General features: G+C 42.2%; 2 protein-coding genes across 2 annotated transcripts in view; both read left to right on the forward strand.

Moving 5' to 3' along the window:
* The window catches only part of TBC1D23 (TBC1 domain family member 23), a 34,672-nt gene extending 28,119 nt beyond the window's left edge, over positions 1-6,553 (forward strand). The window contains exons 16-19 of the mRNA XM_068417363.1: positions 161-249; positions 2,509-2,644; positions 3,419-3,613; positions 4,808-6,553. Coding sequence (XP_068273464.1) covers positions 161-249; positions 2,509-2,644; positions 3,419-3,613; positions 4,808-4,889 — 502 coding nt within the window. The 3' untranslated portion in view covers positions 4,890-6,553. The remainder of the gene's footprint in view (positions 1-160; positions 250-2,508; positions 2,645-3,418; positions 3,614-4,807) is intronic.
* Positions 6,554-9,936: 3,383 nt separating this feature from the next.
* Positions 9,937-22,189, forward strand: NIT2 (nitrilase family member 2). Its single transcript, XM_068417399.1, has 10 exons — positions 9,937-9,999; positions 12,728-12,846; positions 15,320-15,440; positions 15,559-15,647; positions 16,471-16,564; positions 17,956-18,030; positions 18,472-18,550; positions 19,165-19,263; positions 20,342-20,397; positions 20,751-22,189. Exons 1-10 carry the CDS (start codon positions 9,972-9,974, stop codon positions 20,837-20,839), a joined length of 849 nt encoding a protein of 282 aa, XP_068273500.1. The 5' UTR covers positions 9,937-9,971; the 3' UTR covers positions 20,840-22,189.
* The last annotated feature ends 95 nt before the right edge of the window (positions 22,190-22,284 follow it).

Here is a 22,284-nt window from a genome sequence, read left to right on the forward strand (position 1 = left end):
CAGCTTCCTTGCAGACAGCTTCATGAAATTCTCTTGTCCTCAGCTGTGCGGGTTTGTTTACATTTTGCTGGTATGTTATTGTAGGAGTCATAGCATCACTTTGAAAGTTACTTTTCTTCTCCCATCCCATGTCCTCTCCTGCCCTTTTCATTGCCAACAGACATGTCAGCAGCAGTGACAGAGTAGGAAAACCCTACCGTGGTGTGAAACCAGTATTCAGCATTGGAGATGAAGAAGAATACGATACTGGTACAGTAGAACATTTTCCTCTTACCTAGATTAGCTAATCTAAACAAAATTATTAAGTTTGCCTAAATCATAAGACCGTACTTTACATCTTTGTCTTACAACGTGACATCTTCCTAACTATTATCATTGATCGTGCTTGTTATGGTGGTGCCTAGGACCAACCAAGAAAGAAACACCCTCTTCAAATACACAGTAGCAGACTAAATAAAAAAGATTTTGTGGTAGGCACCAAACAGCCAACGTGAAGAAATGGACGTAGATGGGTTTAGTGGATCATTTGTGTTCACTTTTTATTTCTCTAGTAAAGATCTGATTTTCTACACTCGTCTTGTGCGTGTAAACCTGCAATTGTATCTCTGTTGCTCACAACAATAAGCAAAATGTAAAGGACCTAGTTTGGCTGACAGATCTTAGGTTGAAGCTCTAGCATTGGCAGTCAGTATAATGACCTGAATTTCTGAAAATATAGTTGGAGCTAGAGTTGATGGCTAATGTGTGCACGCCTCTCTAGTGTTTTGGGCTTTGCTTTTTAGCATTGAATCTATTAATAATAGACTAAGAATCTTTGACCTGCGAAAGAAATCATTTAGGAAGCTTAATGAAAGAGATTCATAGGATCTGGAGTTGTTGAAATAAGATTGATAACAAACAGTTGATCGTTGTTTGTCTGCGGTAAGAATTGGGAAGGAGCAAAATGAAACTGTCAGGCAGAAGCTTTAACACTAACAAGATACTTCTCCAAATGCCATGTAATTAAGTTTGCACAGTTCTTTGAGCATCCATGATAGTGTTTGGCAAAGTCTAAGTAGTTTCAGAAAACCAGATCCTCAAAGACTAATTATCTAGAACATGTTGTTACTAATTGTTGTTTGCTAATTTTTATTTACATTTGCTTTTAAAAGCACTATTAGACTTAGTAAGTAAGCAGAATCAATGCAATTATTTGAATAAGCAAAGCCAACACATATGAAGTGAAATATGTTATTTTGGTACAGAAGCATGCAAAAAGTGAACCTGTTTCTGTACAATTGTTTTTGTGTCGTTTTAGTGGGTTTTTTGTAGTAAATAATTGCAATCAGCTACAATAATTACAACCTGCTCTACGTGGCCCTGCTTGAATAATAGGAGAGTTGGACCAGATGATGTCCAGAGGTCCCTTCCATCCTCAGCCATTCTGTGATTCTGTGAAATGAGGATGAATTTTGTTCCTTTCAATTTCATAATATATTTTTTTCAGTTAAAATCTTTTTCAAAAGTGTGGCTATAATTCTGAATTGCTTTGAAATAAATAGTTTAACAAAGTGTAGAAAACCAGCTTTGGAAAGATGCTTTAAAAGAGGTGTCCTTCAAAGTTATTTCTGGGAGTAATTTCAATAGATTTAATATAGTTCATTTTTTTAGATAACTAGATTGCTTAAATTCTTCTAGTGTAGCACCAAAATTACTGTGTAAACATAATCACCAGATTTAGACATAAAACTAGTATTTTGCAACTAAGTGATAACACTTGCAGGAGTTTCGGGTGTCTCACAGAGGTCTGTGCTGAAAATTTTGGTTGTTAGTATATTCTTAAATATCCTTAGAAAAGGAGGTGAACCCAAAGGCAACAATTTTTGCTAATGATCCAAGGTTATTCAAGGTAGTAAGGACAGACTGAAGAATTGAAGGAGTCTCTTGCTAGTTTGAGTGACTGGACAATAAAATGGCGCATGAAAGACATAAAGTGGCTTTCACAACAGGCATAACTGAATATTAGAACTTTTGTTATGTGAAACAGGCAATTGAAGGGAGGAAAAGTGGCCCACAAAAATAATGCCTGACCTGGAAAGAGATCAATAGATGTTTATTTCTTCTTGTACAAGAAGCTAGAAGCCACAGGAGGAGGCTTTCCTAGAGTGTAGTTGACATGTTTTTGGTACTCCTTGCCAAAAAATATTGGTGTAGTAGATGCAAAAAGCTTACATGGCTTCAAGGAAAGTCTGGACAAGTCAATGTAAGAAAGATCTATTAAACTTTACTGAATGGACAAATCAGACCAGCCTAATAAATCCCCTGAGCTGAAAAGAGTTGTCTGCTGATAGATGATTAAAAGAGAAGTATCAGATATGCATGCCTTTCTCTTTCTTCTCTCTGAACAGTTGTTTATGGCTAGGTGGACCTTGGTTTGAACCAGTGTAGCTACTATGGGTTTAAGTGAGTTGAAATGTTGTGTGAAAATCTTTTTTTTTTATTATTTTTTACCCCCTCCCTTCAAAACAGATGAAATTGATAGCTCCTCCATGTCAGATGATGATCGAAAAGAGGTTGTCAACATCCAAACGTGGATAAATAAACCTGATGTGAAGTATAACTTCCCTTGTAATGAAGTAAAAGAAAATGGACATATGTTTCCCAGGTACTGGAATTAGTCCTAAGCTTAATGAAAATGTCTGTCTTGAGACACATTTTAAATAAAAAATAATGGGTAATTAAGTTGTTCTTGATATTAAACTAGGAAATGAAGGTGCAAAACAACCTAGAACAAAATGTTACCACTGTATTTGCATTCTTATATTTGCAGTGTTATAGAGTGGTAATTATGTACAAAACCTGGTATGAAGTTTTGCCTTGCAAAACAAGATAGTAAGAAAGATATTCTCAGTATACATAGGCTTATTTTTCAAGGTCAGGTAGACCCAGGTACATCTGTCTCCAGTTTTTCTCATCTGCTTGTCTCTGTGCCTCGTATTACATGCCCATTTGGCCCCAAAGATTCAGTGACCTTGTTAATCCTGCAAGAGCATAACATGATTCTTGCTGTATTGGCTTCCCCAAACAGTACAAATCCTGTTGAATCTGGATAACAGAAAATTATGATGGGCTCTCTCTTGCATTATGGTCTGTTCTTGTCTTGTTATTAATTTTATTTTCTCATTAGATTTATTTTATATGGTGTGTGATTAGTAATCTGGTTTTGTTTACAAAAATGATTGTGATACAGTACTCAAGGAAAATCTAAAGCATTTTGTAGACCTTTCTAAATTACAGATTTTTACAAGTATTAAAATTGTTTCTTAGATTTGGGAACTGTTTACTCTTTCCATGTAGCTTATTTGTAGAATTTAGCTTTCTAAATAGCTGATGTTTAGTTCATTAGCAAATTTAATTTGTATTTTTCTTTTCCTTGAAGTCATCTCTTAGTAACAGCAACTCATATGTACTGTTTGAGAGAGATTCCATCGCAGAAGGGACTGGCTTACATACAGTCTCGGCAGGCACTCAACTCTGTAGTCAAAATCACATCCAAGAAGAAACACCCGGAACTGATCACCTTTAAATATGGAAATAGCAATACTTCAGGCGTAGAAATTTTGGCAGTTGAAAGGTAAGATCTCAGTAGCAGAGATGTAAGTAGTGATGATATATAGAATGCTGTCAACTGGAAATCAGGGGCATGCTGTAATTCCCAGAAGTGAGTTCAAAAGTAGTGGTTTTATTTAGGAATAGGTAATTCAGATGTGAACTAGCAGTATGAGGAGAATTTACAAGAGCCAGCAGAGAGGAACTCCATGGTCTGCAACAACAATTGTTGGGGATGGGATGTGTGCGAGTGTTTTCTTTTTGTAATATGTCTTAAATGAAAATGAAGTGGACAACTATCTGCAGCCTAAAGTAAGGATTTGTGGAGAGTGGGATTTAAGAGAGCGGTCTGTGGTGTCTTTTTTGAGACGTCTGACTCTTCCTATGCATTGTACAAGGAGTCCAGAAGCCTAACCTCAAAACTCTGAACCCCTGAAACCTGGTTCCTGAAAGTTAAGTATTGCCATGCTCAGCATTTGTGTACTTAAGACTGGGAGGAGGTCAGAAGCATGGGTGTATTGGGCTGTTTTCCACTGGTGTAGCCTGTTGTTTCTTGGCACTGTTTTAACAAAGTTGCTGACATCAGTTGGACATTTTCTTATCCTCTTCCTTGGGGAGAACTGTGTGCAGTGGGTGCTCTGTTTTCACCAAGCAGTGGGAGATGAGTTTCCTAGTGAACTAGTGAAGTTTTTCTCTGCCTGTTGACTGCTTAGAATGAAATTATTTTGGTAGTAGGTCAGACAAAGATAAATTAAAACGTTGCAGAGAACTTTGCTGCATTCAGCTTTGTTGAATTACTTCATCACCACCTTGTTGACTGGAGCAAATCCAGAAGAGAAAGGACTGTAAATCTAGAGCTATCTGTAGGCATTAAGAAAAAAACAAAACAAACAAGGACTGTCATGCTTCAGTGGGACAGTGCTATCTGTAGAGGTCTTGAACTGCCTGATCTATACTATTGTCAATTAATGAAGAACTTTTCCTTTCCAGGATGGCCTGTGAAGTACTCCTCAACAGTTCTAAGTTCACAAATGGAAAGTGTTTCCTAGTATAAACAGGAAAAAAAATGTTATTTTCTCAGTAGTTTTTCATTTTAATGTATTCCCCTGCTCCTTCTTCCTAGTTTGTGCCAGAGGAAAAATCAAAACAAGGATTATGGAATTGATACTCAAAAATTTTATAGTGAATTAACAATGGCTTTTTCTAATTTTTTTTTAAGGTATTTGATTCCAAATGCAGGTGATGCTACCAAAGCCATAAAACAACAGATCATGAAAGTATTGGATGCCTTGGAGAGTTAATAACTAAAGACTTTGTACAGAACAGTTTATAAAGAAGAATCAGCCAAGATACTGTATGTGGACACAAGCTGACTGTTTCCCAACTGAATACTAACTTAAGAGAATTTTTCTGTTTGCTGATGGGAGTGCCTGAATAGCAGGCTTAAGATAGAGTAAATTATTATCACCTTCTGAACAGGATTTTAAAATTTTTTTATTGTGTGGGTTTTTTTGTTGTTTTGAAGAAATGTTTATTATAAAGGTCAGTTTGTTTCATTTTAATGCAGCCTTAATGTGAGTGATCTGCATCTTTGCAACAGAAGATGCAGATGGGTTCGCATTAAGTGTGTTAAAGGAATGAAGCACTGCCAGGTGTGGAGAACAGAACGGTTTTTAAATTACTGTCCCTTGAAAGTAAAATTTCTCCATTGCCTACAGTCTATAAATTTGATTTTGCCTACTGGGTAGTATCAAGGACTGATTAAAAACTTAGGTTTATGAGCAAAGCAGATAAAAATCTTAGAAATACTGGTTCCTTCTCTTTAAAAATGGTTAAGTCCAGCTTGGGCTGTGGGTAAATAGAAAAAATGCAAGCAAGTTGTAAAATTAACATTTTTAAGAGTCTTATCTGCCACTAGGTTAAATAATTGGAATTGGTGGTACGGGTATTTTTAAATACCGAATGAACTGTGCACAATAAGCTTGCTACAGGGTTGTGATTTTTAATTATGCAAAATTTTACATTTCATAGGTTGAGGCTGTTTCTCTTGTAAGTGTGAGGGTGTGCATTGAAATTGAAGTTAATGACAGAATATGACAGTTGAAAACAAGTTAGCTTGCTCCTCAGAAACAAAATGTCTAAGGTAATAATTAGACCTTTAAAAAGCTGCAGTTCAGCACAGAAGCGAGTATGTGCTAATCGAAGGTGTGTTCAGCAAGAAAATTAACACATACAAATAAAGAGATTCAAGTGCTAGATACCTGGGATAAATGTATTTGTTACCCCTTGCCTTCATCGATTCAAGCATTTGTTTATATTCTCCTAACTAACATATTCTAAATTAGTTAATGTTTGAGAGATGGCAACTGTGTGATTGTTTATCAGCAGCTTTCCACTTGTTCCAAGAACGGTTCTCTTGTTAAAAAGATCAGTACAGGTATGTTCTCCTGGCTGAGGCATAGCATCTTTGTAGACTGGTGTGGAGATTACCGAAAACTGTGAAATGAAGTCAAGAGGGATTAGCTTTACTGCGTGAAGTCTTCTGAGTATTTGAATCAAAACCTGTGAGTTGATACATCATCAGGAGGTAAAATACATTAAACTGACCTTTATAAAAAACAGTTATTCTAAGTTATTTTACTAGGAATCAAGCTAGGGCACCTTAATTCTGGAACTAATTCCTTTTTTTTTTTTTTTTCCTTCTTAGTATCTGAGTTAACACCATTAGAACTTGAACTGTTGAAGATATTTGCATGAAATTGCACCTGGGCCAGTGCTCATGTATTTATAGTTTTGCCCAGCCGCTGTTGTATTACATTTTCCTATTCCTACTCCCTTCTGAAAATATCCTGAAGAGTCTCTGACTCTGTGCCTACTTCAGCAATGAGATTTTTTTCATGTAAAGCTGTTTGTGTTACTGTTTATAAACTACAGTTGTAAATAAACGAGTACAATTTGAACATAACTTGCTCTGTCAGAAAGCGTTTAGTTGCATGTTGTGTGGATTCTCTGAAGCAATTAACAGGTTTTCCTAAAGGTATTTTGTAAATGGAAGTGAACTTGATCTTTGGAGTGGAAGAAGTTGATTATGGATCATAGGGAGCTACTATCAGTGCCATCTTAATGCAAGTATTTTGGAATTTAGACTTAGACTAATTTCATTAAATACTTTTGGGTGAGCCATAGTAAGCATTCATAGAAAGGTCAAAATGAGTTAACAAATGGTCAAATTATAGAAATGGTCTCTGCATAAATTCCAGACTTCTCAGCACCATATTTTTGTATTACGAAAATGCAGACAAAATGATACAACACATTTCTCCTAATCATTGGGGGAGGGAATTGTGAAAAGTACACTCAGTTGTTAAACAGGTATATTTGGGTATTAAATATGGAAAGTGGGTAATGTGTATGCTCCTCTGAGGACAATAAATACAGACCTTTTAGATCTACAGCAAGGAAAGCTACAGTAAGTCAATTCTTAAATCTCTTCTGTGCAGAAATGTATAAATCAAGCCATTAAGAGGCTAATTATTTGCAATTTTTAAGGCAACGTGCAAGTTATCAGCAGACTCCTTATCTTACAAAGCTCAGTCCAAACTATGAATAATTTCAATGGTGTTTTATGCGTCTCTACCCACAATTTAAAGGCTGCTTTTGCCTCATAGTGTAAGTTATCTGTAGTTAGTGTGTTTGTTACAAAACTTGTATTGCTAAGCAGAAATTCTCATTATAGTACTGGAGTGACAGTTTTTGAAACGAAAAATCAAAATAGTCAGTATGCTGCTTCCTGTCCCTTTCATCTTCAAGGATTTTTTTTTTTTTAATTATTTGCCAGAGGTTTGCAGGCTCTTGATTTATTTTGCATGCACTGCTTTCTATATAGTTGAATATAAGATGACAACTGCTATGTTGCTGGGGTTTTAATTTTTATTTTTATTTATTTTGGTGGTAGAAATGAGGTCTGTAGCAGGAAAGAAACACTCTTCTCAGAGTAAGCTTTCCTGCCAAATGGAAGCTCTTAGCTCTGTGTTTCATGGCCAAGGTCAGTGCTTCTGTGCTCACTGATGGCTCTTCAGTTGTCTCACAAATTCTTTTAGATTCTAATCTGTATGAGAATTTGTACAGAACTTTACACGTATTACCCACCAAAAATACTCTGCCTGTGGAGATGCGATTTTATTTACATTGTCTTCTGCAGATGTAAGTAAAGATTACTTGCTGTTCTTTCAGTTTAGCTCCTGTTAGGCCTTACACGTGGGTCTCAGCAGTGTTTGTAGCTTTTCCTTCCAACTGATTCCAGCTGTAGTTTCAAAACTTTTGATACTGTCAAATAACCTTTTTCAATATAGGCATTGTCTACTGAATGGCTGAAAAGTTTCTGCTTTTTGGAAAGGAAGGGGGTGATAGTGTGTAACTTGTTCTTTTGGGTGTGTTTAGTGCTTTCCCATACTTTTATTTTGAAACTTGAGAAATACTCTGCATCTCTCTTGAACCATGGGAAACTGGATTTTTAGCCTGTGCTTTTCACCTTGACGGGATGATGCTGCTTCAGTGCTTATTCTCTTTCTTATTTTGTGCTATGCCCCAACCTCGTGTGAACTCAGGAGTCAGCTGTTCTTTGCACCTGGAGCCCTGCAAGGTGTGCTGTTCAAAAAAAAAAGTAGTTCATATATGCAGTTTCTACTACCGCGGGCACATGTAGAAGGGAGGGAGGCCTGCCAAAGAGCTGCTGCATCCCCTCCTCAACTGCAGTTGTCCACTCTTTGTGATTCTGCCATCCTTTGGCCTGGTTAGTTTGGGATGAGGTGTTCCCTCTACTGCCCCAAGGGGCAGATTGGACAGTTTTTCTGTTGAAGGAAGGTTTCCCGGTCTAGGGAAGTGATCATCCCTCTGTACTCGGCACTGGTGAGGCTGCACCTTGAATCCTGTGTCCAGTTCTGGGCCCCGCACTTCAAGAAAGATGTTGAGGTGTTGGAGCGAGTCCAGAGGAGGGCGACCAAGCTGGTGAAGGGTCTGGAGGGTCTGACCTCCGAGGAACGGCTGAGGGAGCTGGGGGTGTTTAGCCTGGAGAAGAGGAGGCTCAGAGGTGACCTTAGTGCAGTCTACAACTACCTGAAGGGAGGTTGTAGGGAAGTGGGAGTCGGCCTCTTCTCCCAGGCAACCAGCGATAGGACAAGAGGACACAGCCTCAAGCTTTGCCAGGGGAGGTTCAGGTTGGACATTAGGAAGAATTTCTTCTCAGAAAGGGTCATTAGACATTGGAAGGGGCTGCCCAGGGAGGTGGTGGAGTCACCATCTCTGGAGGTGTTTAAGAAAAGACTGGACATGGCACTTAGTGCCATGGTCTAGTTGACAGGGTGGTGTCAGGGCAATGGTTGGACTTGATGATCCCAGAGGTCTCTTCCAACCTGGTTGATTCTGTGATTCTGTAACTGCTGCAAGCGGTGGTGGTTGTGTATATTATGGTGGTTATGCACTTCTCATCCTTTGTCTCTCTGCACATGTTTCCTGAAAGTGAACATGTGTAAGAGATTGATCACCCTGGGTTACCCATTTTGTTTTATCTTTGCCCCTTCTGCTGTCATGTGCTTTCAACGTGTGGAGGTACTCTTGCATGAGAAATACTGCCCCTACACAACCTGCATCAACAGTTCTACAAATATGCTTTGAAAAAGCCCAAGATTGTAAAATATGTACGTGAGGCAGCAATGTTCTGTGTTGAGTAAAGGGGAGCATGCAGTGTTCAAAGCTAGTGATAAAAACAGCATGGCAGTTAGCATGTTGGTCTGTAGCTTAGGAGATGCTGTTCTTGTAAAGGAAGATGGGGATGTCCCAGGTGGACGAGTTGCCTGTAGACTGGTACAGATCTCTAGTGACGAGCCCTTAACAAATACAAGGCTGCTAGGGATTGTGTAGGGCTGGGAAAAAAGGATGTTGGCACATCAGTTCTGTGGAGCACCAAGGGGTTGAGATGCACGGCTGTGGTTTTGCCAGGCGGTGAATTGGGCTGGAGGAGTAGGGCCAGCTCCCTGCCACCCGCCGGGGTCACGTAGGGAGAAAGGCTCAGCAGCAACTCATCCCCTGCTCCTTCCTGCTTCGAACCCGGGCTGCGCCGCTCCCTCAGGCCGTGTCAGCAAAACTCTGTGGGAAGTGCTGTGAAATCGGATTTAAAGGCAGTAGATGAGTCGTTTTTAAACAAATCCCGCCGGCGAGGCGCTGCCCCGGCCCCGCCGAGGCGCTGCAGGCGGAGCCGCAGCCTCTGACGCGGGTCAGGCCGAAGGCCGCGCTGGGGCGGGACTACATTTCCCAGCAGCCTCTGCGCGGTGCCCGCACGCATGCGCGCGGTCGGGCCGCCCAGCGCGGTGAGGGGGGAGCCGGGGATGCAGGCGGCGCGCGGAGCCATGGCCAGTGAGTGGCGGCCTCCCCTCGTACCTCTCCTCCGCGCACTCCCTCCCTCCCTCCCTCCCTGCCGGCGCGGGACGCGGGGAAAGGGGCCGGCGTGGGGCTGAACCTGCCCCTCTGGCGGAGCTGCGGCCTCCCGCCCCGGGGCCTCAGCCGGGGAGAGGGGCCGCTGCGCAGTGCCGGCTTCCCCGCTCGCCCCGGGGCTCTCCGCGGAGTCACCGCCTAGCCGGGGGCCGCGCAGAGCCGCTGCCGACCCCTCCTTGTCCCCACGGCGCCCTTACGCTCTTATCTGACCGTGGGGACACTGGCCGGGGCAGCAGCCAGCCCGCGGCCCGTCCCAGTCCTGGTGCTGGGTGCTGCCTCTGAGCCTTTGGAGGGGTGTGAAACAACCAGGTACTGGAGGGAGCTGCCCTGGGCGCTGCCGCTGTGCTGCAGACTGGTGGGAACCCCTTGCTGTGCATCTCTCGGTACCGCTGCAACAGTCGGCGTGTCGAGACGTTTGGCCTGAACAAGCCAGGCGTGCTCAGCTTCTGGTGCTTTCTGAAAAAAATGCTTCGTAGTGATACAAATAGGAACCGTTATTTTACTCTGATACGCTTTTACCTGGTTGTGGTTTGCATGGCTATAGGTTTATCCTAAGAATCACAGAATCACAGAATCAACCAGGTTGGAAGAGACCTCTGGGATCATCAAGTCCAACCGTTGCCCTGACACCACCATGTCAACTAGACCAAGGCACTAAGTGCCATGTCCAGGCTTTTCTTAAACACCTCCAGAGATGGTGACTCCACCACCTCCCTGGGCAGCCCCTTCCAATGGCTAATGACCCTTTCTGAAAAGAAATTCTTCCTAATGTCCAACCTGAACCTCCCCTGGTGAAGCTTGAGGCTGTGTCCTCTTGTCCTATCGCTAGCTGCCTGGGAGAAGAGGCCGACTCCCACTTCACTACAACCTCCCTTCAGGTAGTTGTAGACTGCACTAAGGTCACCTCTGAGCCTCCTCTTCTCCAGGCTAAACAACCCCAGCTCCCTCAGCCGTTCCTCGTTCCTCGTAGGTCAGACTCTCCAGACCCTTCACCAGCTTGGTCGCCCTCCTCTGGACTCGCTCCAACACCTCAACATCTTTCTTGAAGTGCGGGGCCCAGAACTGCTTCTAAAGAAGTTTTTGAGGCAGTTTAGCAAGGCAGGAAGAGATCTCGGGCCTCTACAGCACTGCTGCACATTTCTCTGTATTTCTGTTACTGCTACATCTCAACGTTTTTAAACAAAACTGTGGGCACAAGTACGTGTATCTGTTGTGACTGAGCTTTAATTTTCCCCTTCAACAAACTCCAAACCCGAGGCACAGGGAAAATAAGATTAATGGTTTCCTAGTGGTTTAAACATTATGGGAAAGAAGTTAGTTAAATTTTTTCCTAGTAGATACTTTCTTGGTTTTTTTGCAAAAGTGATTTTATGCTGAAATGTAAATCTTTTAAGTGTCCAATTTCTCTGAGCTAGAACACATTCCACAAATATGGGAAAAGTCTTAGATTCCTAGCGTGGTTATTATCTAGGTGAGTCTGGAAGCTGACTATGGTTCCCTCTGTTCCAAATCTCAGTGAAGCTTTGTTTACTCAATAAACCAAATATTAAGAGTCTCTCACATGAAGAGTGGCAAAGTGAGCAGTTAATCATTTGCATAACCTGTAGAAATTAGCTGCTTCGCTACTGAAGTGAGAACTAAAGTAGGAAGAAGGATATTCTGCCTGACTGTTCCTGATCCGATCTCATCTTCAGTAGAATCAGTTCTTCCTGTGTCCCTGACCACCGAGGCTGTGTTGTTTCCAGCTTTTTCTTTATCCTGTAGTAATCTTTGACTGTAGGACATGGAGCTTCTAGAGGAGAGAGGTGCTTTGAAACTGGGGTACTTTTCTTTATGAAGCCAGAGCTTTTTTTTTTTAAAAAAAAGGAGACAGTCCCACCTGGTGAGGATGTGTTTTCCTACAGCCCAAGGTACTAGGAGATTGGTGGAAGGAAGTCCAAGGGGTGTGCACAAAACTTGATCTCTTCTACTTGTGTACTTCCAGCACCTGCAAATCCTGCTTAGCTGCGGTAGAGACAGCGTTGGTAAAACTGGCAACTGTCTCTTGGCTAGAAATGTCTCTTGGCTAGAAACCAAATTGCAAAGAAATGATGAGGAAAGAAGTTATCTTTATTGTTTTTTATAGCCATTTCCCAGGCTAGGTGTGATCTGAGGGATAAAAGCAAACTATTCCCATATTTGGTGCTTTTGGGATTATCCAATCCTTTAGTTTGCTGGTGGCATTTTAGGACATGTAGTGCTCATCAGGTGATGGGCACAACAAAAAGACAGGCTCACAAAGCATGTAGCAAACTGGGAAGGAAGAAGCAGGTCTGGGTGAGTAGTGGTCTCCCTTTCTGTCACACACTATCTTACATTAGAACTGGGGCAGGGGACTGCCTAGGCTAAGTGTTACTAGCATGTGAACTCTGAGATCTTCGACCTGAGCAGAGAGATGGCGATGTATGGTTCTCATTAGCAAGCCTAGGTTTGAATGTTCCCCCTGTATTAAGAGTTTCCAGAGTCATAGACAGACCACAAAATCAATTGGAAGTGATTTGTGTATATATTCGTATATAAGCAAATTTATTTTGTTAAATGCTCATTAGTGAGTTCAAATTTTGAAGTCTGGCAGAATTCTGCTGACTAATTTTTTCTTTTCTGCCATTAGACTTTCGCCTGGCTCTTATTCAGCTTCGTGTATCTGCTGTTAAATCAGATAACCTTCAACGAGCCTGTGGACTGGTGAGAGAAGCATCAGCTAAAGGAGCAAAAGTTGTGGCTCTACCTGTGAGTAAAGATCATGGTCTACTTAGCACATATACCTCAAATCCTTGGAAACCTCTTTGTAGTGTTACTAATGTATTATATATTCCTGTTTCTCTCTGGATAGCTTAGATGCTGTATGAAGCTCCAAAACAGGAAAAAAAAACAGGGGTTCTGTGTAGCAGCACACTTAAGAGGGGAGGAAACAAGAAGAAAAAAAAAAAAGCGGGTTGTCTTTTTTGTGGTATAAGATTCTGGTTAAGTTCTTGCTGGTTTAAGTCCCAGGCAATTCCATCACTGGTATGTTCTGAATTCATGGAAGTGACACTGTGGTTTGACTCTTTGCAGAAGCCTTCAGTGCTAGAAATGTAGGAAAAGGCGATTTTCAGCTAAAGAATGCTGGTATGAAGATGGAAGGAAACAGGTATACAGTGACTCTCTTTGCCGTAATCATTCCAGATTAGATAGTACATGAGAAACAAAATAGACTTAAGACATTTCCAGCAGGTCATTTGTGGCTGAATTATGACTTAAACACATTTCTCTTGTGACTTCCTTGTGTGGGAACATAAATAGCCACTTAAAATAACTTATCACTTATGATTTACTCTTTGGACTTCAGCCATGATTACCTTGCTGAATTTTCACACAGATGAGTGTGCTGGCAACGAGGGGACCTTCCCAGTGCAGCTTTGAGCTTTTTTCCTCCCTTCCTGGGGGTACGTGTGTTAGCCCTGTGCCCTGCAGCATCTGACTCAGGAGGGCAAAGTTCTCCTCAGGGTGAACTTGTGATCTAAATGTTTTACACACAGAATGTTTTCCCTCCTGCTGTCACAGGCGAAGTGTTAAGCAACCTTCCCAGCTCCTCTATGCTAACACAGCTCTTATGTTGCAGATGTGACCTTTGATTATTCTGGCTGGGCCTCCTCCACTGAGATTATCTATTATTTGCTAGTTTCATCATGTGTATAAACACTGAGTTTTCCAGACCTATTTAGTCTGAGATGCTCAGAAGTAACTTACACTGACTTGCCAAAGAGTAGGTGCTGGTACTGTTTGATGGCCTGTCTGTGGCCTTCAGCTGTACCCCTTTAGGGGACAAAAAGATGTTGGGGGAGGGTGTCTCATCCTCACAGAGCTGGCAAATATAGTGCAGAGTAAAAGTCCTGGATATCTTGGGCATCTCTAATACCACTAGCCACCTAGTTTAGGCATCTAAACTGCTCTGTTAGGCTTACTGTCTGAAGTTTACATGCCTGGTTGTGAGGGATAGCAAATCTTTAACTAGAGCCCAGGACAGAAGACACTGTTCAGTTGTGAGGAAATGGTGTTTAAAGGATTGTTTTAGTGATGGGTGACGAGAAGCTCACCATGAGCCGGCAATGTGCGCTTGCAGCCCCGAAGGCCAACCGTATCCTGGGCTGCATCCCCAGCAGCGTGGCCAGCAGGGCGAGGGAGGGGATTCTGCCCCTCTGCTCTGCTCTCGTGAGACCCCACCTGGAGTACTGCATCCAGCTCTGGGGACCCCAACACAAGAAGGACATGGAGCTGTTGGAGCAAGTCCAGAGGAGGCCACGAAGACGATCAGAGGGCTGGAGCACCTCTGCTATGGAGACAGGCTGAGAGAGCTGGGGCTGTTCAGCCTGGAGAAGAGAAGGCTCCAGAGAGACCTCATAGCAGCCTTCCAGTACCTGACGGAGGCCTACAGGAAAGCGGGAGAGGGGCTTTTTACAAGGGCATGGAGTGACAGGACGAGGGGGAATGGTTTTAAACTGAAAGAGGGGAGATTTAGATTAGATATTAGGAAGAAATTCTTTCCTGTGAGGGTGGTGAGACACTGGCCCAGGTTGCCCAGAAGAGCTGTGGCTGCCCCCTCCCTGGCAGTGTTTAAGGCCAGATTGGATGAGGCTTTGAGCAACCTGGTCTAGAGGAAAGGTGTCCCTGCCCGTGGCAGGGGGGTTGGAACTAGATGATCTTTAAGGTCCCTTCCAACCCAAACCATTCTATGATTCTATGAAAAGAATGTGTAATTCTGAGAAATGCCTGCTTTTGCAAAGGTCCTTTTAAAAATGAAGAAATCACGGGCTGTAGATGAACACGAACACTTCACAGTTTTGAGAGGATCTCTTCAGTGTACAACTTGTCAAATGAGCTTGGTGGAACTTGGTTCACTGTTCAGATGAGAATATCCCTTGGGATCTTGTGAAGTCTAGACTGATAAATGTGCTAGCCTTGTTACTTGCAGCTTGCATGATACTCCTAGCTCATGTTCTGTTTGGCATCCATTCTCACCAACACACCCACTGCATTTGCTCTAATTGTTAAGGTCTCTCTGGCCTCCTGATGTTTTCTGATTTGCTTATTGAGCCTCTCTAAACTAAACTCCTGTAACTAAAGATTGTATGAGAACATTGATAGAGACGAGTTTGAAAGGTTGAGTACATCTCCTTGCAGTGGTGTTACTGGATTTTAACATAATTTTTTTTTCTAATTCTAGGAATGCTTTAATTCTCCATATGGAACCCAGTACTTCAAGGAGTATGCAGAGAAGATCCCTGGGGAATCGACACAAAAGCTCTCAGAAGTTGCAAAGGAGTGCAGCATATATCTCATTGGAGGTAGTTTACTCTTAGTGACCATCTCATCAAGGGAAAAATAGGCAATGTCTGTTAGTGCCATTAGATCAAAATTCCATATAATCCAGTGGGGGAAATCTTTGTTCTCGCCTTTACAAAGGATCCATTCCAGAAGAGGATGGTGGAAAGCTGTATAATACATGTACTGTCTTTGGGCCTGATGGTGCTATGTTGGCAAAGCACAGGAAGGTAAGATGGCAGAATATTGTCATTGAAAGATTTCTCAGCAGTGTTGCACAAATTATTTCCTGGTAGTTGTCTGTAAAATGAGTGCAGGCTTGTACTGTGTAAATACGAACGAATAATAATATAAAACCAGCTGTATTATTAGGAAGCTCCAGTCAGGAACAGAATTTTCCATTGCAAGGGAGGGATAAAGACTGTCTGCAGGGGCTGAGGCACGTCTGCATAGCTGAAGTCATAGGAACTTTATGAGGTATTTTCTGAAGAATTTTTGCGAGAATGGGACTCCGGTCTTACAGAGGAAAATATCACCTGCTTTAACAAACTTTAAAATCATCCTGACAAATTCAAGACATTTTATATGTATCCTTTCTTTTGCAAAATTACTCATCAGGTCAAGATATCTAGCTATTTTGCAGGGATTCTTTCAATGAAGAGGATACAGAGCCGTACTACAAATTAATTGTTATATTTTTAGCTGTTTTAAACTACTCTCTGTTACTTCATGGGAGAAGTACAGGGCGTTCTGTTTGGTAAGCAGTATAAATGTTTGATATGTGCATCACTTGGGTCACAGAGGTTATATGTGTTGCTTAAAATGGCCAGTCTTTTTTTTTCCAAATAACTTTAGATGTGTATATTTCTGTAAGGAAGAAAACTGCTTTAAATCATCTTCAGATCTCACAATCTTAAGCAATGTTTAATTGGGATCGTGGCAAATGAGTAATCTAGCTAATGGTGACTAGAAAACATGTGCCTAAGAGAAAAAGGCTCAAATACCAAGCAGAGAAGTTGTTATTAATTGTTATTAATCATACTATAATTACAGGTTCATTTGTTTGACATTAATATTCCTGGGAAGATACAGTTCAAAGAGTCTGAAACACTGAGTCCAGGGAATAGTTTCTCCATGTTTGATACTCGTGAGTATAAGACAAGCCCTCTCTTTAAGGAGCACTCCAGTCATTCCAGAGCTCTCTTCCCCCTCCTCCTCCCCAGCAATGGGCTTTTAGACTGTCACATTTATATTAGGCATTTGACAGCCATGGCAAATACAGTTTAAGTTTGTTCCAAGTGCATAGGTTGCTTCTGAAACTTTTAAAAAGGCAATATGATTGCAAAAGGACAGGAGTAGAAGGGGTTGAAGCACACACATCATGGCACTTCCCTGAATAAACAGTGGTCCTATTGACCTGTTAAAGAGAAGTTACTTTATTTTTTTTTATAGCAGTTACATCTTTTAAATGGTTCTTATAAAACATGGCTTGGAAAAGAATAGATGTAGCAAACAGCTGCACTGGTACATTGTTTCATGTGAGGATGATATAATAATGGAGACAATTAACTGTAAATCCCATTCCAACATTCGTGAATCAACCACATCAAATAAAAAAGCAAGACACCTACTTCCCCTCGCCCCAGTGTTCAAAACTGAACAAGTCCTGTTTACTGAGCTCCCCGTCTCCCATGGTCCCTTTTTCCTCCTTGCACTGTGCATGCTGTAAGAAAGTACGTGACAGTAGTTTGTTTAGTCCATGAAGAGCAGTGAGTGCTTGCTTTTCTTGAAAATAATTAAAAACCCCGCAGCTAAATCACACAGAATCACAGAATCAGTCAGGTTGGAAGAGCCCTCTGGGATCATCGAGTCCAACCGTTGCCCTGACACCACCCTGTCAACTAGACCAGGGCACTAAGTGCCATGTCCAGTCTTTTCTTAAACACATCCAGAGATGGTGACTCCACCACCTCCCTGGGCAGCCCCTTCCAATGGCTAATGACCCTTACTGGAAAGAAATTCTTCCTAGTGTCCAACCTGAACCTCCCCTGGCCAAGCTTGAGGCTGTGTCCTCTTGTCCTATCACTAGCTGCGTGGGAGAAGAGGCCAACTCCCACTCCACTACAACCTCCCTTCAGGTAGTTGTAGACTGCACTAAGGTCACCTCTGAGCCTCCTCTTCTCCAGGCTAAACAACCCCAGCTCCCTCAGCCGTTCCTCGTAGGTCAGACCCTCCAAATCAGAGAGGAGTACGTTACACAAAGACCTGATATAACATGGTTTTGTGGAAATGGCTGATTTTGAAGAGTAGGTAAGACTGCTTCTCATAGTCTTCCTCTCATTATGAAGCATGAATTCTCCCCCACAAACAGCCAATGCTGGCCAATAGCAATGATAAGGATTCACATTTAAATATAGCTCCTCTTGTTACTGTGAGACATAAAATAACAGCTGGTGGGATGGCTACAGGGAGTCTTGTGACTGCTTTTGTGTACTTGTGATAGCGATGTGACTGTTGTCTCTTGTGTTTTGAGAGCAGCATACTGTAAAGTGGGCCTGGGCATCTGCTACGATATCAGATTTGCTGAGATGGCTCAAATCTACGGACAGAAAGGTGAGGCTGGGTCACCTAACGGAGCATGGTTAGCCCTAAGGCCTGAACTGTGCAGGGCCGTTTCAGGGTGGTTCATACTGGGCAGTCTGCGTGATCAGGCACTCTTGTCCTCGCCCAGTAACACGAAATGCAGCTTGTGGCCAAGACTTTGTTATTCAAATGGGCGTCTGTTCTCCCTGAGTAAAACAACATAATTTCCTGATGCACATTTGCTGCTGGAATAGTGGAGATGGGTGTATGGCCACACTTGGTGGTGTATCCCAGGGCTTTGCTGACCAGTAATCCCCCGTGTCGTGCATGGACAGGCTCTGGTTCCATTTTGGGCAGAGGTCAGGAAGTACTGAAAGAAACCTCACCTTGAGTCTCAATGTGAAGGGCTCCTCTAGGGTAAACCATCTTCCCCTTAATGATTGGTTGGATTATAATTTTCTTTTAACAAAGGTTGCCAGCTGCTGATATATCCAGGGGCTTTTAACCTGACAACAGGACCAGCTCACTGGGAGCTTCTACAAAGGGGACGGTAAGAACAGAGTAACGGCTCACCCTGCTGTCCCAGAGGGGGTTTTAGCACGTGGAACTGAGCTGTTCTTGGGTTCCACATGACACTGTGCATCAGAAGTGGTGCTGCAGGGCCACTCTGCTGCTGGAGCTTCACCATTCCTCAAGCCTTGCATGGGACCAAAATGATTTTGCTGTCAAACAGAAAAGCAAAAGCACTTGCCCTTCGCTTCTGCCAGCCCCTCCAGTTACGCCCTTCCAAGGACCTTTTCGCCATGGCGCTGTAAGCACCTTTCACACACAGACTGGACAGAAGAGCCAATAACCACTTGAGAGCTGCTCTAATTACAGATAGAAATAGACCCTGAGATTCCTGAATGCAGCATTATTTATTCATTTGGTTGGCTTCAATCAACTTTGCTACACACTGAATGATCGTGCAACTCTGGAGCAGGTGTTAGAGACTTCTCTTTCCAGGCTCTGCTTTCTCTGACCTTCATATCATTTACAATTTGGGCTAGTCCTTAGGAGGATATATAGCTTGCCCTTCAGAGTGAATTCTTTCTCTTCTGCTTAGTTAATTGGTGGTATAAAAATAAATTCTTCTCCGCCCCCCCCATCTTTCTCTGAACACAGAGCTGTTGATAATCAAGTCTACGTAGCTACCGTATCTCCTGCTAGAGATGAAAAAGCATCCTATGTTGCCTGGGGACACAGCACTGTAGTAAATCCATGGTGAGTCCAGAAAAAAAAAAAACACCAAACCCACCTTTTCTTGGTTAAAAAATATGTTTTACTTGACAGTCACATTTCAGTCCCACATGTCCATCTGCTCTTAATAATGTTGCAAGTTCTTGGTAAAAGCACCTGAGACTTAAACTACATTCTTGAAATCATCCTTTAAAAATGTCTGACTGAAAAACAAGAAAGAAACTAAAACTAGTTTAACAGTATGTATTCTTTGTGGTAGCAAAGCAGCTACTTAGTACTAGTATTTAGCGTTAGTTAAGCTGCTGATCCTTTCAACTTGTCCCTGAAGTTCAGGCCATTATAATACTGTGCATTATGGTAATTAATTCTCTGTGCAGAGCTGAACCATCTTACACAAAACTATTATTTCATTATTTCCTCAAAGAACACCACTGCTTTGACATGAGAAAGAACAAGAAGAATGTCTTCAGCTAGATAAGGGACATATTCTGACTTGAGCAGAAGTCACGCAGGTGCCCAGGAGGTAAAAGTGACCAAATCTTCAGGCAGTTATTTTCCTTTCAAATAAATCCACTGATAGTTCTCTTCCAGATGATTGCTAAGTAGGAAAAGCTTTATCTGTGTCTTGAGCTTTTAACTTTATATGATGAAAGCAGTGACAGAACACCACGTGGGAGGCATGATAAATAATGTTCAGTAGCTCATGCAGAGTAGAAGTATACTCCTGTTAAAAGCCAGTAGGATCTGAAAGGAGAAGGCGTTAGTCTGCCATGTGTGGCTGTCCCTGGGGAAGTTGTTTCTTTCCCCTTAAGGTATACTGCATGCTCACACACTGGTGCTCATAGTTGCTCTTAACCATGATTCTTGATCTTCGGAAACATACTTATGTTAGGTATGTGTGTGTCACATATGCCACATATAAAGCCTGGAAGCCATTTCTATCATGCCAGAGTTATGAATTATGATGCTATTTTTAGGACAGCCCTGTCTTTACAGCTGTAGACGTCAAGGGTAGGAACTCCCTTTTGTACAAACAGCAGCAACTGGACTGATGCCTTGAGACCTGTGTTAATGCTGTGAACAACTGTGCTTCATTTTGCAGGGGTGAAGTCATAGCCAAAGCTGGGGCTGAGGAAACAGTTATATACACAGAGATAGGTAAGGGGGAAGGGGTTTTTTTCCTGCTTTCTTTCTTGAGTACAGGTCATGAGACTGAGACATTTTGGCTGTGGGCTTGCACATGCAATTACAGATGCTGCAGCGTTCCCAACCCTTCTCCACCTTTGCTAGATTAAAGCAAGAACAAGCAGCACTTGACTGTACTCTCCCAGTTTCCTTAGGAGGAAGGAGCAAAGTTGAGGCTTCCTTCAGCCCTGGCTGCCCCGTTGCAGGGCCCTACAGCTCCCTTCTCCATGAAAGCTGCTCTTCTCCCTGCCTTACCTCAGAGCAAGTCAGGAGCTTGCCTTTTTGACTGCTGTTCTAATAGCTCTTTCTCCCCCCATCCCCCACAGATCTGAAGAAACTTGCAGAAATACGTCAACAAATTCCTATTTTGAGCCAGAAGCGTTGTGATCTCTATGGCGTAGAGATGAAGAAGTGAAGCTGGGTGGATCAGGAAGGTTCAGTTGGCACAACGGCTGCTGCTTTCATCTTCGGAAGGATTCCCTTACTAGTTGCTCCACAATCTACTGCTAAATGTGCCAGTTAATTAAAAAAAACCCAAACCTTGGTGTAATTCTAAAATTGATTCAAATACAACTTTTCTATCTCCTCTCATACTTCAGTGTTTTACAGCTAGGATACAGATGGAGGTGCAATCAGTTCAACACAGTAGTATTTAACATTGCTTTTTATGCATCACAGTGGTTTAGTTACCTTTTGGGGGCTTTTTTGTAGAACAGAGAAATGGGAACCTTGTTCTCTCTGGAAATCCTCTGAAGTCAGCTTTGGTATTCTGAATTTTCCAGTGAATTATCAGATAATCTAGAAGCATGATTCTTCCACCTCTGTCCTTAGTTGTATGTGCCTTAACAAACTTCCTTGGGAACTGGGAAAGCTTAAAATATAACACACTAAGCAAAACAGGCCAAATTCTGCTTTGTACTACAGAGGGACAATGCAAGAAGCTGCCAGACAGAACAGGGTTAGACGACTTGTTGCACTGACTAAGTCTTTCTGCCCCCAGTCTTCTAGAAAATAGGTACTAGAATTGCTCAATGTTTAAATGCATTATTGCTCCCATCAGCTGCATGCGAAATGCCTCACGTAATCGCTCTTGCTGAAGAGACTAACGAACTGATTAGTAAAGATGGCTTTAAAATTAGCCTGGCATTTTGTAGTTAGGGGGGTTTTTTTGGTTTTGTTTTTTCTTAGAAGGAAGACACCTTGGTACTGCTAACGTAAAAATATAAGAATTTGCAAATGGCATTTTTTTTTTTTTTCCTCCTTGGGATGAAAAAAAGCAGCAACTGTAACCATCCAGCCTTTAGCACTAGGCTTTTATTTTAGTTTTCCAGCAGCAAAAATGGGAAAGCAGGAAGGCTGAAGATCTCAAAATACAAGAGGAGGTTTTGGCTTGCTCTAGCTAACCCGTTTCCCCCAAAACCCCCTTACCTTTTTATTCATGTTTGGCCATTCTCCTCTTCCCACAGCTGTTCTCTTGACTTTTGTTTAATTTACTGTTCTTTTGGCTTCTCTGGAATGAGCTAGGTGTGTGTTTTATAGCGGAAAATTAACGGTTAAATTAAGCCAAACCTTGAGGCATCTTTCCCCTCAAAAGCCAGCTCACACCATTCCATTCTGGCATATCTATTCCAGCAGGCAGTTTTTGGTCTGTACTTTTCATTGCATTTTGGTGTACGTACTGTACTGGAACTCTTAAGAAACAAGCCACAGAGCATAAGGTGAAATGAAGATTTATTTGTTGAAAAATAAATATAAAAAAAAATAATTTACCATTTGAGTCAAGTCTCCTGCCTTCGCTTAGTGCCTCCCACCTCCTCAACAGTCAGCATCCATGACGGCCAGCACTGGGCTCCAACTCTA

The sequence above is a fragment of the Nyctibius grandis genome, chromosome 23, assembly GCF_013368605.1.
Source record: "Nyctibius grandis isolate bNycGra1 chromosome 23, bNycGra1.pri, whole genome shotgun sequence".
Taxonomy (NCBI): domain Eukaryota; kingdom Metazoa; phylum Chordata; class Aves; order Nyctibiiformes; family Nyctibiidae; genus Nyctibius; species Nyctibius grandis.